General features: G+C 41.2%; 1 protein-coding gene and 1 pseudogene across 1 annotated transcript in view; both read left to right on the top strand.

The window, feature by feature from the left end:
- Positions 1 to 365: 365 nt before the first annotated feature.
- The window catches only part of unc5db (unc-5 netrin receptor Db), a 147,087-nt gene continuing 124,639 nt past the window's right edge, over positions 366 to 22,813 (top strand). The window contains exon 1 of the mRNA XM_061037359.1: positions 366 to 736. Coding sequence (XP_060893342.1) covers positions 652 to 736 — 85 coding nt within the window. The 5' untranslated portion in view covers positions 366 to 651. The remainder of the gene's footprint in view (positions 737 to 22,813) is intronic.
- On the top strand, positions 16,191 to 16,309 carry LOC132975024 (5S ribosomal RNA; annotated as a pseudogene).

Here is a 22,813-nt window from a genome sequence, read left to right as displayed (position 1 = left end):
GAGGGAATAATCTGACCACATATATTGGCGTACTGTCACTTTTCACTGTATAGTCAAATATTTCACCAGAAATTGTAACAGTGTGTGCACATTAAATCATAAAGTGAGACTCTGACTCTCTGTGTGTTTTCCTCTTTTGGTCAATATCCTCTATCTTCATATTGTGTTAAACTTCTGTTGACAGTGGTAAAAAAAAAAGGTTTGTCCCCCTCTCCACCTCTCTCTCTCTCTCTCTCTCTCTCTCTCTCTCTCTCTCTCCCTCTCTCTCTGTCATTGGTGTGCAGGAGGCAGGCTCCGGGATGATGCCTGTTAAGGGGCGCAAACTCCAAGCGCACGCATCCCACGCTGCAAACACACACACACACACACACACACACACACACACACACACACACACACACACACACACACACGAGGCAAAAGTGAAGTGAAGATGCTCCTTCCCTTTCGATCAACTGTCCAGCCCGATCACATTTCACCTCCTCCCTCTCTTCCTCCCCCTCCGCCATTCCGTGCCCTCCCCTGGTTCGCTGGAGGAGTTTGCGCCGCCGGTGCTCGTCCAATTCGGAGGAGGAGGAGGTGAGAGGATGCGCCAGAGATCCGGAGCACCTCCATCCCGATAGCGTATCCGTGGAGGGGCTACGAGCCGGTATGGGTGCGCTCACGAGAGGGCGATACATCTGCTTGACGGGCCTCCTGCTGCTCGTTTACTGCACAGTATTCGTGATCTGTAAAGGTAAGCACTGTTTGCCTGTGCATGCCTGGCTACTTTGGGTGTCAGTGGCTTTGAGACGCTTTTAATCCACTGCGTTTAATACGCATACTTCTCGTGCCGTCCTCGTGGTTACGCACCACTTGTCACGTTCTTGAAAAGATTGAATTGTTTTCCCCTGAATGTTTGCAAGAGTTACACATTGTGCTCTGATTTTTTTAGTAGGGGTTTGGATTCATCCTTTGACTTCTTGGTCACTATTCGGGGTTTTTTTCTTCCCCAGTGCGCAGCTGAGCTTCTGCTATTGATTCAATTCATAGCTCACAATAACAAGTTCCCACGGGGTTTATATTTGCCATATGCCCCACGGATCAATGTTAAATGCCTCCTTTCATCCCATTCCCACAGTCTGAAGTTCATCTCTGTTGAGACCGCGCTGTATTCATGGCCAGGCTTCGCGACAGGCACACCTGTGCAACAGGCATGGCAGCGCATTTTCTCTCTGGGAGTGACTGAACTGATTTCTGTGGACGTCTGTCTCTCTGCACTCCCGGATGAGAGTCAGGGACACAGGTCCATGTATGTTTGAATAGTCAAAAAGATTTTGCCAATGCACCAAAAAACGATTATTATTTTTCAAAAGAAAAGAGCCTTAGTGTGTGTGTGTGTGTGTGTGTGTGTGTGTGTGTGTGTGTGTGTGTGTGTGTGCGTGTGCCTGCATGTGGGCGCGCGTGCATGCGCGTGCGTGTGTGTGTGTGTGTGTGGAAGCTGGGTTGCATCTTTAGTAGATTTGTGTTTCAAACAATGAATCAATGTGGCAGAATATGAACATGTATGTCACACATTTTGTTGGTAAGAATACAGTTTCACGTGAGAGGATCAATATTTTATTCTCAATATTTTATTTATTTATTTTATTTTATTGAGGGCTAAATATGAATATAAGGAACATGTAGTAAATAAACATCAAATGCTACATTTGCAGATAAGTGAATAAAGCAGAGAGGTTTTAGAATTGAATCTGACATCGTAAAAAAACACCTGTTTCATGTTTCATTCCAAGCCTAAAACTCATCAACCAAGCTTTTTAGTAATCCATTTGTATCTGTGATGTATCGTATCTCCTGAGAAAGGTTCATCATTCATCAATTCACATACTTTAGGTTAGAGGTGGATATAGTAATGCTAGTTGAAGCTGATGTGATATTACTGACTGTAAGGTGGCCCCATGGTGCTGCTGACTGAGTGAAGGAATAGATTGAAGTCGAAAGATTCTGACTCTGAACAGAGTCCTGTGTTAGACTGAGTGTAGAAACAATCCAGCATTTCATCTTCATGGTGAGTCTGAGTGGATATATGGTGATTAAAGGTGCACTATGATTTAGTAGAGAAATGTGAAAGTTGGAGAAGTGTACAGATTCTGTGTTATATGTTCATAACTCTAAACACACAAACTGTCCTCAGAGGAAAATTGGGTCCTTTAACACTGTTTGAAGATAAAATGCTACACGAGAAGTTATGGTGGTGGGCCTGCAACAGTGAAACTGTAACTCTCCTGGTAGCTCTTAAGCTCCAAACAGTGATCAGGGACACATTTTTCCCTTTGAGTAAAGTTTGTGGATTTATCAGAAAATATAACAGAATTGTTTCACTTTCAAATTTCACTACTAAATGTCCATAGTGCAGCTTTAAGGTTATGTTGCTGTGGACATCAAACACAAAGGTCTCTGCTTTAAGAGGTCAAATAAAGAGTTTGTATTAAGATGATCAAACAGAAAAGTTATAACAGTATTAATCTGAGTTTTTATTACATACATGGAGGTGCCATGTCTCGTTCAAATATATCAATCTGCAAAAACTGTGGAGGTTACTCGTCACATGAGAAGAAAATAAAACACCTGAATACACAAGTAGGGCCGGGAATCGAGTTTCAGTTTTCAACTACGACTCTGTCTTCTCATGATCATTTAAACAAGAAGATCCAGATTAAACGATTACTCTGTCGCTTTGTCACGTTGGCCTTGTTTTGTCCAAAGGTTATTTCATGTGTGGTAAATGTTTCAAAATTTTTGTTGTGTTTATAATTTTTACATTTTTATATTTTTTTCACTTACTTATTTTCATTTAAAGTGTTAAGAGGGTCTAGGTGAGATGAATGCATGTGATGCAGATGTTGTCAAATCAATGAGTAATTGTGTTTAATAATCGTGATCTCAATATCAATCAAAAGAATCGAGCAGCGCTTTGCAGTACAATGCAGCTTCGCATTAAAATCAATCTATCATCATATTTTCTGTCATGTCACTTGAAGTAAGATACTTCTTTTTTAAAGCATCATTTTTTTAAGTTTTGTTTTCTCTCGACGGCAATTATTTAATCGAATACCAAAAACATAGAGTGAGCTCCTCCTCCCAACACGTTGTAGTGGGTTCATCCTGCAGTGAGGCAGAGCAAGGTAATGTGTGTGTGTGTGTGTGTGTGTGTGTGTTGTGTGTGTGTGTGTGTGTGTGTGTGTGTGTGTGTGTGTGTGTGTGTGTGTGTGTGTGTGTGTGTGTGTGTGTGTGTGTGTGTGTGTGTGTGTGTGTGTGTGTGTGTGTGTGTAGGAGTGGCTATTTCAAATGGAGCATGTCACACGTATCTCTGAACTCTACCTTCCCCCGGCTTTAGAAACTGAATGAGGTTCTTGTTGCAGTCTCCATAATCACTGGTTGCAAACAGCCTGCTCAGTAGCCAATGGGAGGCTGGTATGGCCTCACAGTTTAAACATTTAAATGAAACACACTCCTATCAATAATAATGTTTGAGACTTCTCTCTGTCCAAACTGTGTCCCCACTATTAAGAATTGTACTTAAAAATGCTCACAGTAACATAACTTTTTTGGCAGTCTGCTTTGGGGCGTCTCCCAGAGGGTCCAGAGGTTAAATCTGTCTTCCTGTGTGACGACTTCCATCAAATTCAGCAAAATCCATGACGAGCAGTTTCTATGCTGCTGTGTTTTCTAGTACCACCTGTTTCCACCATGCTAGCTTCTGGTACAGTAGCTGAGCTCTCATCACGTTGATAGTTGTGAAGTACGCATCCACAGCCCGAGAATCACCCGTTGTCTTTTCAATCAATCAAGCACTCAACACAAGGTTTATGTACTTAACAGAAGGGATGCATCGGTCCAACATCGGTATTGGCTGATGTCGGACGTGTTGACAGATCTGTTGCACATCGGTGAATAATGTGGCAGCCTGCTGATTCAGAGAAGAGTTTTGTCATTGGGTAGAAGGAGTCACCTGTTGAACTGTGATCTGTTTTGATGGTCAAACATGAGTGCTAAATGTCGGCTTTGTGGGAGACTTGCACCAACAGAAGCAGTGAAAAAACATCTGAATCAACATCTCTACTTAACAGTGTACTACAGTTTGTTTGAAATGCATGAGTATGACCCAATGACTCAGAAAAGCTGTTAGAAAGTGGTGCCACAAGCCTGACCAAGCTTTGCAATGTATCTCAGTGGCCTCTTGCTATAAACACAGACTGTAAATATTAATGTTTGAAGCCTGAGTGACGTCAGCCATCTGTTCCTGCAGGGGGCTCTGGAGGATCATCAGCAGCAGTCTCCATGTTGGAAATCCTGTCTCAGTCTAACTTTCAGTCAACCTAAAGACAGACTGAGAGCTGGAGCTGAGGCGGGTTTTAAACCTCTTGATGAATCGTTCCATCGCGTCCACCTGTCAATCATGTCAGCTACGCTCCTAACTATGAATAACACATATCGTTTTTAAAATCAAAACAGAGCCGTTTATAAAAATTCACCCCCCGTACAGTGTGTGCCAGTGATGACAATAACTAATCAGACCTAATTAGTTTTTTACACCAGGTTGTAACATGTCAATTAATGCTGTAAAAAACGACTGTTTTGCCTGTTGTGTGTATCTGACTTCCTGTGTTCCTGGAGCCAGCCTCTAGTGGACACTTGATGAACTGCAGGATTTTGTTCACTTCCGCATTGGCTTCATGTTTCAAGACTGATTGGCTATAAACAATGAGTGGGGGGCGAATACTAAATGACTTCAGGTCGAGTTCACTGAGTAACTGTGGAGGCTGCACTTGCATTCATGACAAGGCATGTCTTAGCATTGTAAACTGTTATACTGGTCACAAGGGTAAATGGCACACAGCCCGCCTACGAGTTGACAAAAGAAGTATTCAAATTTACCAGAAGATTAAAGTTTCGATAATCATGTTTCAAATGAATGTAACTGTAATTATTAAGGGGGAAAAATACTGATGATGAATGATTAATGGATAAAGGACATGTGCCCAGCTCTGGTCAGCACAACTCCTCCCATGATGTAATTTCCCTGAAAATCACATCAGTTTCTATAAGTCCATTAAGGATGCGATAGGAGTCACGCGAACATTTCCCCACGAGGTTACTTCAGTGCATCAAACAGAAGCTAACACGTTTGTCCAGCGGGACTCGACGGAGCTCTCCTGCACTCAGCAAGACTCCAGCTCTGAAGAAGTCTTGCGTGACGGGTCAGGGAGAAGGTCTCTGTGTAAATAGGATGCGAGTAAGCAAGGCGTTGCCCAGGGGAACATTTAAAAGGCTTTTCTATAGTGATGCACGGTGATAGTCAGGAAAACCCCCACGGGGGGTCTAGAAAGAAACGTCTTCACAAGCAGTGATTGTGGACAGATCCTTGTAGTATCACAACTGTATGGATGTGTGTTTTTATTTGGTTATCATCGATGTGTATGCTATGTGATGAATTGAGACTGCAGCTCTTCATATTGAGAAAAAGAAAAATGGAGAATTTCTGATTTTAGAGATTTAAATGTGGCACAGTTCATTCTCCAGGATTTCAACATGCTCCGCTGTAAAGCCAAAATGCACGACATGTTTAGATGAATATGTTGAAGCATGGAGCTTAATGTGGTCCGTCCTGTTTGTGTCCAACTGGTGATACAGTAATTCATATGTGATAAAATCATGGCATTCATGTACAACTTTGAGGCCTCCGTAGTTAAATTATTCCTAATGTGTCTGGAATTTGCTAAATTAAATTTGATTCTATTCACTACTTTTTTAACTTGTGATTTAAATGTAAGTTTTCAATCTATTAATATTCCTAGATATTTAAACTCTTGTACCACTAAGAGTGTTCTTCCTTCTAACGTAACAGGAGGATCTGGATATTTATTTGCAGATTTTGAAAAAACCTACATACTGTTTTATTGACATTGAGGTGCAGACATGAATTTGCTAACCAATTTGAGATGTTGACCATTGTAGCTGATAACTCTTCTGCAGCTTGCCTCTTGTTTTTAGCATGTAGATATATGACTGAGTCATCAGCATACATCTGACAGGTTACAGTGGGTGGACAGACTTCAGGTAGGTCATTAATATATAAACTAAATAACAGGGGACCCAAAATTGAACCTTGGTGTACACCCCAGTTATATTTGAATTTGTATGATCCACACGAACACATTGTTTCCTGTCTGTTAGGTATGATTTTATCCATTCAATGACATCAGGTGAAAAATTAAACTTAGATAACTTGGCAATTAAAACCTCATGATTAACCAAATCGAAGGCTTTCTTTAAATCAAGAAAAACAGCTCCCACAACTCCACCCTTATCCAACTTAGACTTAATACTTTCCAAAAGAAAACAATTAGCCGTTTTCGTAGAGTGATGTTTTCGAAACCCGAATTGCATAGGATGCAATGAGACAGAACCTATATTTAAATGGGTGGTAATCTGTTCAGAGCTCCATTTCTCTGCAATTTTTGATGCTACTGGAAGAATGCTTATCGGCCTATAGTTACTAACAACAGTGTGTTCACCTGATTTGAATACTGGTGTGATTATTGCAGTTTTCCAGGAGTTGGGAAACACTCCTTCATTGATGGACCAATTTACAATTTTTGATATAGAAGGGGTAAGTGCCTCCTTGTGGGTTTTAATAAATACTGTATCCATCCCATATATATCTTTAGCCCTTGAACCATTAAGAGAAGAGATAATCATATTTACTTTAGAGTCTGTCACTTCTCTGGAGATCAAAGTGGGAGCATCTTTGTTTAAAGGGGTGAGAGAGTAATTTGATCCAGAAAAATTCTGAGATAGAGTTTTTGTAGAATTAATAAAATAACAATTAAATGCGGCTGCCACTTTACTCGAATCATGAGTTAAATTTCCCTCTATATTAATTTCTATTGGTTTACTAATGGCATTTGGTTTCCCTGTCAATTTTTTTAAATTCTGCCAGATTTCTTTGGTATTTCCCCTGGCTTCACGAATAGCATTAATACAAAATGTTGCTTTTGCCTGCCTGAGCTCTTTTAAAACCTTATTTCTCAGTGTAGTATAAAGACGTCTCTCATGGACCAGTTTATTTTTAAGAGCCATTTTAAGGGCATGGTCCCTTTGTTTCATTAGTGACCGAATAGTCTCATTTATCCAAGGTAGGTGGGTTTTTTTTACTTGGTTTACACCTAATTTTTCTCTTAAAGCTGTGTATGATTGTTTCAAGTTTAACCATGAAAGAATTACAGTTATCATCAACACTTTTATGGACTAGATGTTCATTCCAATTGACCTCTTTAATTGCATTATCAAGTCTGGGCAATTGACTCTTAGCGATTCCATACTGATCTAACTTTATGTGGGTTGATAGATTTGATCTCATTTTAGATAACTTTCTTATTATCAAAATCATATTGTGGTCAGATAGTCCTGTGATCAAATTGTAGGATGTCTTTATTCTTTCTGGCCTGTTTGTGAAAACCATATCAATAAGTGTCTCTGAGGAGCTAGTTATCCTAGTCAGCCCTTTGATTACCTGTTTAAAATCAAAATTACTTGTAACATGTTTTAGTTCTTTCCTTTTAGCTTTATCACTCCAATTTATATTAAAATCTCCTAATAAAATAATCTCATTTTTAGCATCACATTCCTTCAGAAGGGCATTCAGTTGTTCATAAAAAACAGTTTTTGTGGATGGTGGTCTATACATTTCAATCATAGTGAATGACATTTGGGCAGAGATATTTAATTTGAGAACAATACATTCCATGTCATTAACAAAGGAAAAGTGAATTTGTGTACAATTTATACTGTCTTTGACATAAAACAATACACCGCCACCCCGACCATTAGAGCTGTCTCTTCTAAACATATTGTAGCCATGAACATTTAATACGTCAGCAGGAGAATTTTCGTACAACCATGTTTCTGACAAGCAGAGGAAGTCCAAGTTTGATTCATATAAAAGATGCTGTAGCTGATCATTTTTAGGAACAGCACTTAAGATATTTAAATGTCCCCCTAATAATCTGCTTGGTTTGGTCTGAGGATCCCACAGCATGCGAGCGTGGTTTACAGTTCGGAAAAGTTTAATACCGCGGTGTTTCACAATTGCAGGATTTATTTTGTGCTTTGTCCTGTTTATTGATCCACAATTATTTTGTTGCACATGATTTTCCGTGCACTGTGTCATTGCGCACGGTAAAATCACCGCTGGTGGTGTAGTGAAGTCAGTATAAAACTCACCCAGACTGGCGGCTTCGGTTTCAAGCAGATTGTTGTTTAAAACAGTAAACTTGCCAGGGTATGGCGTAAAATCCAACTCAGGATAGTGATGGATATTCTCCGCGAGTGCATCTCGATGGTAATCTGGACCCACATCTCCCTCAATTGGCCCGGGATTAAGATGAACATCTCCCGCATGCAGGAGGGTAAACAACAGGTAGCCAGAGAGTTTCCGCAGTAGTTGGGGAGCCTTGCGCGTAATCGTTTTATTTGAAAAAGTAGCATTTGGGATGGTCGCTTTTCCATTGTTAAGGACTTTGCAATATAAAGCAACATTTCCGGCAGGAAGACATATGTCAGCAGTATATCCACAGAACAAAGGGAGCTCAAAAAGTTTGGAGCAGCTGTTGTCATTCCCCGTGCGTTGATTGATTGCATTGAAACACGGCCGTACTGAATTCGCAAAAAGAGCGACAGTATAGATGGCGATCAAAGTGGTAATCTTGAAATAAAGGAAGGTGCCTCTAGATACATTACCATGTTTACTGTATCGCTTGTTCAGAGAATGAGTTTAAGAGTTATTGAGTTTTTTGGAGCTGAATGGCAGCGAGGCAGCACCTGCCTGACCGCACGCCGCCATAGGTTCTATTACAAATACAAAGTAATCCTAAAGAAAGACAGGAGATAAAGTATACTGTTTCACCCTTGACCTTGCACAGCAGGTTGTACCGCCGTGTTCTTGCTGGGCTAAAGAAGAAAGAAGCGAGAACAGCGGTTCAAAGGATGCTCCTACCACAGTATCTAGAGAAAAGAACAATCTCAAGTTCTTTTTATTCGGCTGTGTACGGGGGCTTTTCATGAAAACAGACAAAGGTCAAATCTGTTATTTTCCCTCAGAGAGAGAAAAAGGGCTCTTATATTTTCCCTGCCATTTACTGAATGAATCATCAGAGTCTGTGCTGCTGCGGGGTGACAATGTGCGCACTTCAGTGCCCAGATTTACATTTAAATGAAACCAAATGGCCGTGCATTCAGGAATGATATACAGTAATGATGAAGGTAATAAAAGCAAAAAGTCCTCGTTCATATTGGACCGGCTCTATACGTGGGGATGGCTGTCATTCGGGCACTGTGCAGGTAAAATCTGTGAGTTATGTCTTTACTATGTCAAGACGATTACCTTCACATTTCAACAAGTAGATTCATCAACGTATCCTGCCTGAGAGGCTTAATGTAGTGAGCAATCAGCCCGGCAGCTCATTGACTTCTCCTGGCTGCTATGTGAATGAATGAGACGTTCTCCTCTTTCCAGTCATTGTTTCTCATCTGTATCTGTCAGGTTTCTGCAGAGGCCCTGATGCGTTCAGGGCGTCTTTTTAGTTTGGTTACAAACCTTTGTAGAGGGGGATCGTGTGGGGATGTAGTCTTTCTTTACCTATAGGACTTTGAGGATTCACTTTGCTGCATTAGGAGGTAAATAACATAACTTAAGCTCCTGTGAGGATGACGCAGACTGACATGATTGATTTTTTGGCTGTTCGGCCGGCCGGGGGTCAAGGGTCATAGATAAAGAGAAAGTGAAGTGAGAGAGTGAGCGCAGCTAAGGCAAATAAAAAGGGCAAAAGGAAGTTTAAGACTTTTGATTTTATGATTGTTTCACAGCGTTTATGCTCTAAAGAACTAATTAACACGTCAACAGCTCGGCACAAACTTACAAAAAGGAGGGTTTTGTTTGTATGCAGCGCTTCATGCTCCCCGCTGTGTGTCGTTGTGTTTCCTGTCAGACCTTCAGCTCTTCAAAGCCACGACACACACACACACACACACACACACACACACACACACACACACACACACAGTTCAAAGTCTCAGCTTGACATTTGAAAAGTCTTTCCGCCGTCTCATTAAGATGCACAAGAAGCATGAGTGACTGTAATTGTTTTTTTAATCATAATAAATACGTCAGCGTTAATAACTGTACATCAGTGTGAGGGCGAAAACAATCATCAGCATCAAAATAACAAGAACAGCATTGGAAAGATTATCGTATAGCAAATATAGAATATTGAATATGTCAACATAAAAGATAAAGTAAAGACTTGTGATTGACTTGTAACTTGTTCAGGATTTCCACCTGTGACCTCCAACAGGATGAGCAGCTTAGACAATGTGAGGAGTCGACAGCTGAGACATCTTAATGGAATAAAGTTCATTCATTCATTCAAACCTTTATTTTATTCTCAAAAGAACACTGAGGTTTACCTCATTTCCAATGCCGTCGAGATTACAAGCACAGTAATACAAGCAAAAACAACAAAAAACACTTAAAATCGATTCCACAAAGGACTGAGATCAATTAAAAACAGTTACAATTTGAAACAAGGTGGCTAGAAATCAAAGTCCTAAACTCTGCAAGAGAGGGAAGTACTCCAATCCTTAGAGTTTTGCTCAAGGGTGTTCCCTGAAGAAAGAAAATACAGATCTATAGCGTTCAGTAAAAGCTCGAGGGACTTTAAGAACAAGCCAATCAGAAGAACGGGTCATGTAGGCGCCTGAATTCACCTCCAACAGGTCTGTGATGTAAGGTGGAAGTTTACCAATAAGAATCTTGAAAATATATAAAAACCAATGTTTGTTACCAACCCTCTCATACAGGTCACAGTGATGGGTGCTGAATCTATAGTTATAAACCTGAGGAGTGATAGACAGAGCGGTGTTTCTACTTGAGTCTGGGTAAAGACAGTCATAACTGTAAAATTGTGATGACGTTATTTTGCAAACTGTGGTTAGATACACATATCTAATAATGGAATAAACTCTCTATGTATTTAATCACCCTAACACTAACCTTTATTACTGCAAACTGAAATAAACGTTCTGTGTTGTAACTCAAACCCTGGCACCACCTCGGTGCATAAATACACTCAGAATTTAGAGGTGTCAGGTTTGCACAGGCTCCATGAACTTCTTCATTTTCTCTGTTTACAGATGGTGTGCACCAGATGAGATTTTTACTAGGCTGCTTTATGATAGCATCCCATTTTGCAACCCTCCGAGCAGCCATAAGGCCGGCTGTTTGTGTGTGTGTGAAAATATTATCTACACCACATTGGTTTCTATCTGTGATAGCATCGAGTGTGTGCTTTTGTGGAATCAGAGTCAAGTGAAAGTTAAAGCCTGGTCTCTTATCAGGTCTGAGAGGATCCTGCTGATGTATGGGTCCGGGCTGGAATCTACCTCATCTGGTTTTCAAGTTAATCGCCTTTCGGATGACCGAAGTCACCCTTTGGAACCAGATGTCAATATTTTTCTGATATTGCATGGTGTCAGCCCGTCAAAGGGTATTTCAGGGAGTCCAGCAGTTTCAACCAGACCACTGTTGGATTGGATATTTTTTAGTTTCTTTTAAGACATGGTCCAGGTCATATAGTCCTCTTTTTTATATGAAACATCTCAACTACTGATTTTTGAATTGGGAAAGAATATGTCCACACATCTTTATTGCAACTTTTCTATTGACAAAATATTCATGCATGACATTTTACAAACCATGCAAAAAAAACCTCCCTCTTCCAAAATGGAGAGAGGTTAAAACGCAGAAAGGTTTACAGACTGATGCAGAGCTGGATAAACACTGAAGCTACAGTGTCCACCACATGGTGACCTGTGTGAGCATCAACTCTAGAGAGGGGGCGGGGGCTCGGGACAGTTCTCTCCAATTGAATTTGGACTGCAGTACCCATTTTAAACACCAGGTGTCAGAGTTCCATATTGCTCCTTTAAACCAGTTGGTGTGTTTCAATGGCTTTCCGAGGGACTCATTCTTTATTGTTTATAACAAATTCTCGCTCTTTTTGAATAAAGGTCTATTATTATGCAAACATTAGACTTCACCTGGAATTTATCCTACCGGCCGCTGAGTACGTGTTTGAAGTTGAGGTGAGGTCATGTCAGAACAAAGCAGAAAATAGTCAGGAGCTGTCACATGGAGTGAGCGGGAGGGGGGGTGGTAACGTTTTTATCCTGATTCATGATATTATCTGTTCTCCAGTACGTTCTCCTCCATTCTTTTGTTGATATTGTGACGATGTCGAACCATACATATCATTGATATGAAGCCAAATGCTGTCATTGTAGTGTCTGACTGTTGTTTCATCCACCACTTTCACCTCGTTCCTTTTCATCTTCACTTCCTGAACCGATAAATTCAGAATAGTGATCAAGCATCTTAAGCTGCTCTCTCTGAAAGCCCACCAGCTGTATGGAATGATTGATGTATGACCTTTGATATGCCAACCTTGATGGTTTCTGCTGTAGCTCCACCAGTGTTTGGCCTTGGGTCAGCTGTTCAAACATGGAGCAGCAGGCCTGCCGGGACAAAGCGGTGCTGAAGGACAGGTTGTGATGAATGACTGTCGAGCCCCCTGTGTTTGTGCTGCCAGGAGGACTTCTGGGTCCCGCTGGTGGGCATACGTTGGTTCAAGGTGTCTTTGACCTTGGGTTGACACGTATCAAGTGAGTTGGACCCGAGAAAAAATCCAACCTCTGCAATTTGGCATAATTTCAGGTTGAGACCAAACGACACGGGGGAGCCAAGAACTTTAAAGGAAGAATGTGAAACATTTTTGGGCAAAAAAAGCTTTTATACAAAAGGCTGTCCCTTCCATGTAAACATGATGTAAACACAGCTCTGACAACAGTTCAGCTGGAGGGACTCACTCTTCTCACTCATTGTAGACAGTCATGACTCAGAGAGACATTTCCACAGGATATAGGCCCCCGCGTCCACCTAGCTTTATTTCTGGGCAGAAAAGCGCTGGCTGTGCGCTCGAGAGTGTTTGTATGAAGTGTTTGTGCACTGAGAAGAAAAGCGTTGCACGTCTGTCCTGTCTCTATGACAACAGTCTGTTGATAACGGCCGCTGTCTGACCGACACTGCCCTGTTACTTTTTACTGCATGTTTAATATTTTAGATCGTTTTTTTAACCAATCAGACACGGAGCAAGGAGGATGTTGGTATAAGATACGATCTGTCATCTGCAAAAATACGGGGAATATCATACATTTGGAAAAGAGCACCTTTCTGAAAAGTTGAAAAAGTTTCAACTTAAGCGCTCAGCGGCCGCACAAAAAAGGCAGAGCACTGGGAAGAAAAAAGAAGCTGGGCTCTGTGCTTTTTCTCCAGGCATCCACTTATTGCTGCGAACGCTTTCTGCTCATTGATAAAATTTTAAAAAAGACGATGGCGCTTGAAAAAAAACGCTAGATGGACATAAGGCCATACTTGATTTCTGCTGTATTTATGTTTAAAATATCGCACATTCTTCCTTTTATTAATTGGCAAAGTCTTCAACTCTTACTAGATGAAGACTTTTACTGTGTTCATGCAAGATCTGGCTTTTCAAAGTTATTTGAAGTAGCCCTCTGTTATTGGACTTTAGGGGTCCTGATGACTTTGTGACCTGGAATGCAGTTAAATGATCTAAACTGCTACTCATTCCTGCACTTTGTCTTTTCAGTAGTAGAAATAGCGTCTGTGTATCTTTGCAGTTCCTCCTGAGCCTAAGGCATCCTCCTACTACCTTCTTTTCATGCTTCAAATGTTCCCTTTTGAAACTCATTTTGGCTTTTGATACAATATCGGAGTGCTTTTGGGGTCAGCACCGCTGTGGATTACTCAACACTCCCATGTAAACCGACACGTATTCATCTCAACCTGGTGGGCAATGTTTTAGAAGTCGTGTGCCCACACAGTGTCCCAGGAAAACACATCTTTTGTTGCAGTAGTTTTTGCTTATTTTGTCTCTGCTTTATGGTTAATTTGCCTTTAAAGCGTTTTTGAATTCATGCAGATCTAACTCTGACCTGAGAGCTGCTCGGTACTCGCTGGTATCCTTATGAATCAGCGTCCCTGCAGTGCTCGATTTCAAAATGACATCCAGATGAACGCTGTCTAAAGACATTATCAAGCTAATTAGATGATAACCCCTTTTCAAGCAAATTCTTTCAGCTGCTCTGGTGAAAAAGCTTCCCCGTTGGCTGTCACCTTTGTGCTCAATGTGACGCAGGAAGGAGACGTGCTGTTTGAAACGAGAACAGAGCTTCACTGCATGTGTGGTGAAGGAATCGAGATCTAATAAAAGGCCTCTTTCATTCACCTTACTCATTCAAGAGAAGTGAAAAGGCACAAGTAAAAAAACTAAAAAGACCTGGGGAGAAGAGGCATAATGGATTACTTTAAATATAAAGAATTAAACCTGTGTCATTTAATCCTCAGCTGCAAGTTATATAAAAAAAACCTTCTGTGTAACACTGAATAATAACTTCACACTATTAAGCATTCCTAAAGAATTTATAAATCATTGGTTAATACTTGGTTCATAATCTATATTAAGTGTTAAAAAATGATCCCTATGTACTTTATAACCACAGTTAGAAATGTTAAATTACTAATTAAGGAGTTTTCTGTGAAAGTTGAAGTGAATGATTAATAAACTATTTAAATGTTAGATGCAGGTTACACAGTCAATGATTCAAACATGTAGTAAAGGTTAAGCCTGGAGTTTTAAAATGATTGAAGGTTCCTGTCAGTCCTCTTATTGAGACTGTGTGATAATCTAATATGATAAATGATGTATCCTTCTTTTTTCTTTTTGTTTGGTTTTGGATACTTTGCTGGGATAGTATCCGCTCAGAGGCCTCTTTTAAAGGCTGTTTGTCCTTAAATATAGTGAACTGTGCTTACAGATGGAGACAGGAGCTTAAATGTCAGCCGCAGCGGCAGACTTGGTTAAAACCCTCCGCTGTTTGGCAAAGACTTCCTGTGTGTCTCTCTTGGGTAGAAAACGGCAACTTCAAGTAGTAATTGCGTCTCAGCATCAGTGGGGGTTTTGAAGCCAGAGCGAATGTAAATACTATCCAATAAGATTCTGATGGTGACCTTAGAGGCCAGGGGGTAAAAAAGTAATGAGAAGAAATGATATCACTGGGGAGAACAAAGTGCAGTGATTACATTTATTTCCACTGGCCTGTTACTGGAGCACTGCGGGGAAGTGAGCGCTGAGTTTTCTGTTTTTTTAAGAGGCCATGAAGAACCCACAGGTCTTTCATCACATCAGATTCATGATTATACGTTACAGGTCTTTCTTTTAAGTTTTAATGTTGGCAAATCTCTTTAATCTCTCTTGAAATGAGTGAATGCCACCGCTGCCCAACCTCAGATAAGCGGGAGAAAATGGATGGATGGATGTCGGTTTGGTAACCTCGGCATCGTTAACAAAAACAAGCTGGGAAATATAGTTAAATGATCTGGGTCATGTTTTTCAAAATAAGAGCCACTTAGAAGGCAAAGGCCGTCCTGGAAGACCCTCTGCACCCTCTGCATGCAGAGTTTAGACTTCTGCAGACAGGGAGGAGGTCCAAACCAGCACTCGCTGAGGGTAGCCCCCTCACTCTGACATCTCTCTACTAATGCATGTCCATAGGATCCTGTTTGTGCATGTGTGTGTATTTCAGCCTACAATGTATGTGTGTGTAGCATGTTCAACAACAGAGTGTAAAATAGAATTTAGCCTCGCTGGATTATCAAAGTATCTTCTTCTTCTACTTCTTACTCAACGCGGTTACTCGCATGGCTTCATACGTTTTCTGAGGTCACTTGTCCCATCAGCAGTGCGGTTTCTGAATAAGCTGTAGGCTTTGTTGCCGGTACACTTCAGAATCTGAATCAGATTTATTGGCCATGTATGCTTACACACACAAGGAATTTAACTTCGTTGAACTGTGCTCTCTTATGTACAGGTTAGGGTTAGTCCATCATGATGATATCCATGAGAGTTATGTTTATATGTACAGTATGTATTTAGTCTTTGTACTGTTTATATGATCACATCATGGCCAAGGGCACCAGATCTTTAACTGGCTCGTTTCTGCACACAACTATCACTTACTGCCATACCACCCTGAACACGCCTGATCTCGTCTGATCTCGGAAGGTAAGCAGGGTCGTGCCTGGTTAGTACTTGGATGGGAGACGGCCTGGGAATACCAGGTGCTGTAATCTTTTTCATTTTTGGATCTCTGTTGCAAACCAAATTGCCCCTCTGGGACAATAAAGATTGTCCAATCCAATCCCCTGATATCAAATCTGCCAGTGAGGTGGATTCTTGTTGTCAAGTCTCAGCAGTCCGATCTTGCTTTTTAGTTCCTTAAAAAAGTAAAATGTCTGAAAACATGAAGCTCAGATGCACAGAAACTCCATAGGACCTTTAAAACGCTTTGCATTATAGTATTTACTAAATGTAAGACTGATGGTCGTCTGAAATCAGCTTCATATTTTAGGTACAATAATGATTAATTTCATATTTGCTCTTCATAATCGGTCACCATTGCCTTGCTTGTGCACATCATGAGTCGGGGCGGGGGGGGGGGGGCAGCAGTGGCAGCTTGTGTGTCCTGTTGGGCACATATGATGGATATCCCTCCATTATCAGGAGTGGCTTCTCTGCCCCTTGTCCTGTGGGACTGAGCTCCAGTATGACATTTATTAATTGACTGCAGATAATTCTTTATAAATGAGCAGGAGTGCTGAGGGCTGTAACGCCTGGATCTGGAGAGGTATGCACTCTGGACTGAACCCCGGGTGTTTTTTTTTTTGCACATTTTTGGCTGAAAGGCTTGACTTCTTTTTGATCTGATTCATCAAATATGTAAACCATCCCTAAACTAGTATTTGTATGTTTTTTCTCTGAGCTTGAGAGGGACAGGAAATGCAGAATTTGGGATTCACCAAACATGCTAGAGTCAGTCCTCTCTTAACCTGAAGGTCAAAGGGTTCCCCAGCTCCTGCAGCCACATGTCCGATGTGTCATTGGGAAAGACACTTAACCCCAAGTTGCTCCCTCTGCTTCGTCAGCAGCATGATGGTGTATGAATGGGATTAGTTAATACTGATAATCACTTTACATAGCAGCCTCTGCCATCAGGTTGTGAATGTGACCTGCGGTGAAAAAGCACCATGAGTAGTCAGTACAGTGTCGGGATTGGGAGTCGAACCTGGGACTGTACAGCAACAAGGACTGTAGCCTCTGTACATGGGACACCTGCTCTACCAGCTGAGCGATACCAGCTCCCCCAAGTCTTCCTTTCTTGAGAATTTGTGTGTCTCAGTGAGGTCACTTTGAAAGTCATGGCACGTTTCATTTCCCATAATGTGAATTTTAGTTTGAGGTTTTATCTGGGTATGAAACAGACTCAAATTTTAAAAAGTGTCTAACAAAAAAAAAAAAACTGAGGGTGAAATTGGCAGAAAACTTTCTTCTGCAGAGACTAAAGCTGTTCACGTCTAGGATGAAACTCATCCAAGCAACATTACTACGGTGATATTCTTTGTGCATGCTGCCTCGTGGTCGCTGAAAATGTTGGACTCGGTGTACCATGCTGCGCTGTGATTTGTCTCTGGTTTGGGTTTTAGTACACATCATCGTTTCTTGCAGGAGAGAGTAGGTTTGTCTTCCTTGTACAACCGAAGGATGGAGCATTGCTTATTTTTTCTTTATAAGGTTATACTGCATGAACTGCCTTCTGACTTAATGTTCTCTACCGATACTGAAAACTCTCAGCATCTGTAGCCTTTGATCTAATTTACTCATCATGTACATCATTCCAAGAACTCGCTCTGTCTTTGGGGAAAGTGATTTTTGTGTGTTTGCTCCATCACCTCGCTCTGAGCTGCAGAGTCACCTTAAAGTAGAGCATTTAGTCGGCTTGGCAGATTTTAAAAACCAAGATAAAGGATCATTAGACGACTGTATGCTCATGTGTCTCTGCTGATTTGTTGATTGATGAAATATTTCTGTATTGTCCGTCTCTGTCTGAAACTTTGAAGCTGCTGTCTTGATCAGAACTCTCTTGAATAAGAGATCTCGTATCTCCACCAGAATATTTTTCCAGGTAAATTAAAGGTTAGATAAAAACATAAAATAACACTGATTCCTCTAAAGTGACCGACAAAAGCAAACCAGACCATCAGTTTTGGTTATTTCTGTATTTATATTTTAATGCTTCACTGAATCAGTGTCATAGTGAAGATTTCTTCAGCCACAGTCAGAACAGCGTTGGATAATTTCCACAGAAAAAGATTGAGAGTGATACAATTGATGTTCACGGGACAGCAGGATGATTTTCTTTCTGTTTGAAATACACCGTTTATTCATGAACAGGACAACACATATCATTTGGTCCCTGCTAAAAATCAACAGAGAATGAAAGTTGATTTAATTTGAAAAACCTGACAGCTGGTGCTGCTTCCTGTTTGTGCGTGAAGCCTGCACAAAGTTCAAAAACATTTACAAAAAACAACAACAATAAGAATATTTATTATGGTTTAAAGTGATCAGGATCAGTATCGGTACATATATATCAGAACTGGAAAAAAGCTGATCAGTGCATCTCTACTCATCAGAGTGTAGAAAAGAGATTTTCAGATTCCTCAAGGTGCAAACAGGAATAAAGGGAGTTTGATCTGAATTCAGTTCCTAGGTGACTTCTCTTGATTAGGGACTGGAGCTTGTACTTGGGTTTTCAGTTGTCCCGCCTAAAAGTCCATGTTTAAGTCCACGCTACCTAGATCAGGGGTTATCAAACTTTTTTAGACCATGGACCCCTTTCAGGTGAGACATTTTTCAAGGACCCCCTCATTATCGTATCGTTGATAAGCATATATCAATACTATGTAATAATCTACTATGTAGTACTTTGCATCGATAGAATTAGACTACATTTATTCTTTTCAAGTAATTCATTTTATAAACTTTGAGAAAATGTTGGCTCCGAGGTGTTTTTTGTTTTGAGTTTTTTTTATCGCTACGCACTGTGAAGTGACAGACATGTCACGATCATATCAGAATAGATCTAAAGGCACAAAACTAAAGTGGGCGGGAGTATTGGACAAAATAACTGATTTTATTGGTCCCAGTTTGTAGATGATATGGTACACTTTTACAGTCGTTTGTACATTATTCCGCGGACCCCCAAGTTATGGTTCACCCCCGGGGGAGAATCACTGACCTAGATATGTTACGGCTTGGAGCCTCGGTCACAGTGACACCTCTTATTGGGTACGCTGCAGCCTCTGTAAGGCTCTTCTTTTGGACAGCAGGAGGTTCACTTTCCGCTCAGACTTCTACAAAGGCAGGCCTACTACTTACCACCTTTCGCATCACGCTCAATGTCAGGATGTTCCTGGACCTGCTGCCCATGCCCAGCAGCTTTTTTATGTCGTTGTAAAAGCCAAGATCACGCTGGGACCTCATACCAGCGGAGAGAAACTCCTGTCCTCTGTCCTCTGAAGCTGAGTAATGCACTGCACCACTTTAAAAAGAAATCCACTTACAACTGAGAAATACATAAACACATACAGTATTACACTTTGAGTCATCATTGTTTGCCTCCACATATCCCCCCCCCCCCCTCCCCGTTGTATGACGCAGGATCACGGGGGGCTGCTTTATTGTTTTGCCAACAGAATTCCATTTCACGGCTCCGTGCTGTGAAGCGTCATGCTGTGTGATGGTAGACGCAGCGCTGCACACATGACGGGCCGGCAGCCAACGCAGGAGAGAGCTTTTCATTAGTCTAATATCTCTCCTGTGCATTGGCCGCCTTATTACGCTCCTGTTCCTCCTAAAGGAGATGCAGGCAGAGGCAGTGATGGGGAGATGTAGCAGGAAGTCTTGACCTTATATTACAATGATCTGAAATATTCCCTCAGCATGCATCAAACGATGAGACGACACAGATGCATCTCTGTGTTCTCAGTACCTCTGCCATTTATTGTCAACATTTTAAAACTGCTAAAAAAGTTAAAGGTAAAATATGTCGAACTTTATCACAAGGTTTACTCAAAATGTCTTAATTAATAAAAAATTGACTAAACCTATTTGAAATATATTTTGCTGTTGAGTACTTATATTACCTTAAAGCCAGAGAAATTGGTAACTTAATAGTTGTAAGGGGAAATGTCTTGTCAGAATACTTGTCAGAGCCGCCATGACAGACACAACATGAAACGCCGGATGTTTCGTCACAGAAATTGTTGCTACTGGAAGCTGCCGTACTGTTGCTGTATGTGCTGCTGTGATAAAAACTTCATGTAAATTATTACATTAGCTTATCGGTTAACATATGGCCTCAACGTCATCTTTTGTGATTGTTTTGATTGAGAGCGTGGTGAAATTTACATACTGTGTGTTTAAGCATAATCAGATGTGGTAACATTTAAATTGTGTTAAAGATGAAACGTGCAGTACTAGTTTCACTGTATTTCTTGTAATTCCACGGCGGTGCACTGCTCACTCTGGTGTATTATGTCTGTCGTTATACAGCCAGGAGTGGTATCTGAAACATGAGCTCTATGTTTCCTAAAAACATTTGTAGGGAGTAAAGTAGGCAGTGGTTGCTCAAAGCTTACACTGCTCTTAGCATACCGCTCCCTGACCTTAAAAACACACATCATTGTTCTCATTAGTTTACTTTTGACATTTAACTAGTTCAACACAAAGAACTAGCACCTCCTTTTTGTCTCCCAGGTGGGGATTAAACCAGAGTTTGAGATATCCTTTCAATCTTTGAGAACAAACTATCACAGGATTTAGCAAGCAACAAGGCGGAGCTGTTAAGATGCAGTAACCAATTATATGACTTTATGCAATAGCTGTGGTCATGATGCTGTTTAATTGTGTGTCTGCAACATAGACTGTAAATATTAATGTATGAAGCCTGAGTGACGTCCGTTACATTGCACCCACCTGTCAATTATGTCAGCAATGAGCCTAAATAAGGATAACACTTATCATTCATGAAATCAAAACGGAGATGTTTTAAAAAAATTCACCCCCCGTACAGTGTGTGTCAGTGAGGACAATAACTAATCAGACCTATTTAGTTTTTTGTACCAGGCTGTAAACATGTTTATTTATACTGTAAAAACAGATTTTTTGTATGTGACTTCTGGCTTTCTTGGAGCCAGCCTGGTGGACACGAACTGCATGATTTTGCACCTCAGCATTGGCTTCCTTGCTTCAACACCGGAGGTTGCTGCTTGGGTCTGTACGCGGTGCCTCTGGTCATGCTGTTCAGCTTTTCTTTATTTATGAACATCACAGACTCCCTCACACGTGCCCTTTCATGCCAAGTGCACAGCGACACAAACACTCGCACTACAGCCACACAAAGGTTAACATGTCAGCTGGAAGTGGATTTAAGGTGACCATCAGCAGAGATGAGAAAGCTTTGACACACTGAAGGATAACAGAAAATCTGAATTGGCCAAAATTGGTGTCAGCAGGTCCAACATGGAAAATAAATCTAAATCGGCCAAAGATAAAGCAATCAGTGCATTACAAGTTTTTGGCTCTGTGTTTGAAGTATTAAGAGAAAATTGGGATCTGTGTACCTCCAAAGCACAAAGTCTGTGGTCCAATCTCTGAGGCTGGAGTTGGCAGTAATAATGAAGCATCTTTGTTTCTTCTTGCCTTTAATTCTCTGTTCCTGCAGGTCTGATAAATGAACATTAAGTCCCCATTGATGATGTCTAAAAATATGCTCTTCTCTGAATCTGAAGACAGGTCTGCAGAGTGTCCAAGTCGAGCAATTAGGCTCTAAGTGGCCATCCAAGTCCAGAGCCGTTTCTCTCCTCTGCTGCAAATTCAAATGAATGCATTTTTATAACTTCTCCATTCTCCCTTTAAGAACGACACTGTGAGTTACAGCCGAGTCGTTCAGAGAGCTGGAAAAGGTGTCTGAACTCTGAGCTGTGCCGTACCACCTCCTCTGCCTGAGTGCAGCTCCTTTCTCTTAAGAACAGGACAGAAAGAGACAGGTGCAAATTATGTCCGCTTAACCGTATCATAGTTTGAAGCAGCGGTGCTGGGGGGACAAAAAAGGGGGCTGATTGGTCCTCTCAGTCATCATTTTTAATGGATGAAAGTGCTCTGAGTGTCTGGATTTAGAGGCGGGAGAGGTGTGTTTAGACGTCTGGGTGTTCAGATAATTCTATCCGGTGTCTGTTAGGTGCCCTTTATGACAGACGTTAGACCCTCTGACGTTCTCTCTCTCTTTGTGTGGCGTCGATTCTGCTGCTTTTTTAATAGGTCGTCATTCATAACTACTTTGATTCAATACAATTGAAGAATGTGGGGGCGCCAGTAGCCTAGTGGTTAGTGTGCTTGCCCCCATGTACGGAGGCCATGGTCCTCCAAGTGGGCGTCACGGGTTTGAATCCCACCTGTGGTTCCCCTCCCGAATGTCGTCCTCCACTCTCTCTCTTGCCCTGATTTCAGACTCTATCCCATTTCCTCTCTCTCAAACGAAGGCATACAAGTCCAAAAATAATGTTTTAATTTGCTGGGTTTTAGTCATTTGGAATTAAAACATTTTGACCTTCTCCAAATCTGTACACCTTTGTATTCCTTTATATCCCCTCAAGTCCTTCGAATATGAAAAGAAGTGAACCAAATCTGTGCTAATGGCATCCAATGGAGGCATATTTAGAGCATGTTGGCCTTAA

Source organism: Labrus mixtus, chromosome 5 (assembly GCF_963584025.1).
Source record: "Labrus mixtus chromosome 5, fLabMix1.1, whole genome shotgun sequence".
Lineage (NCBI taxonomy): Eukaryota > Metazoa > Chordata > Actinopteri > Labriformes > Labridae > Labrus > Labrus mixtus.
This window is presented reverse-complemented; position numbering and strand designations above follow the sequence as displayed.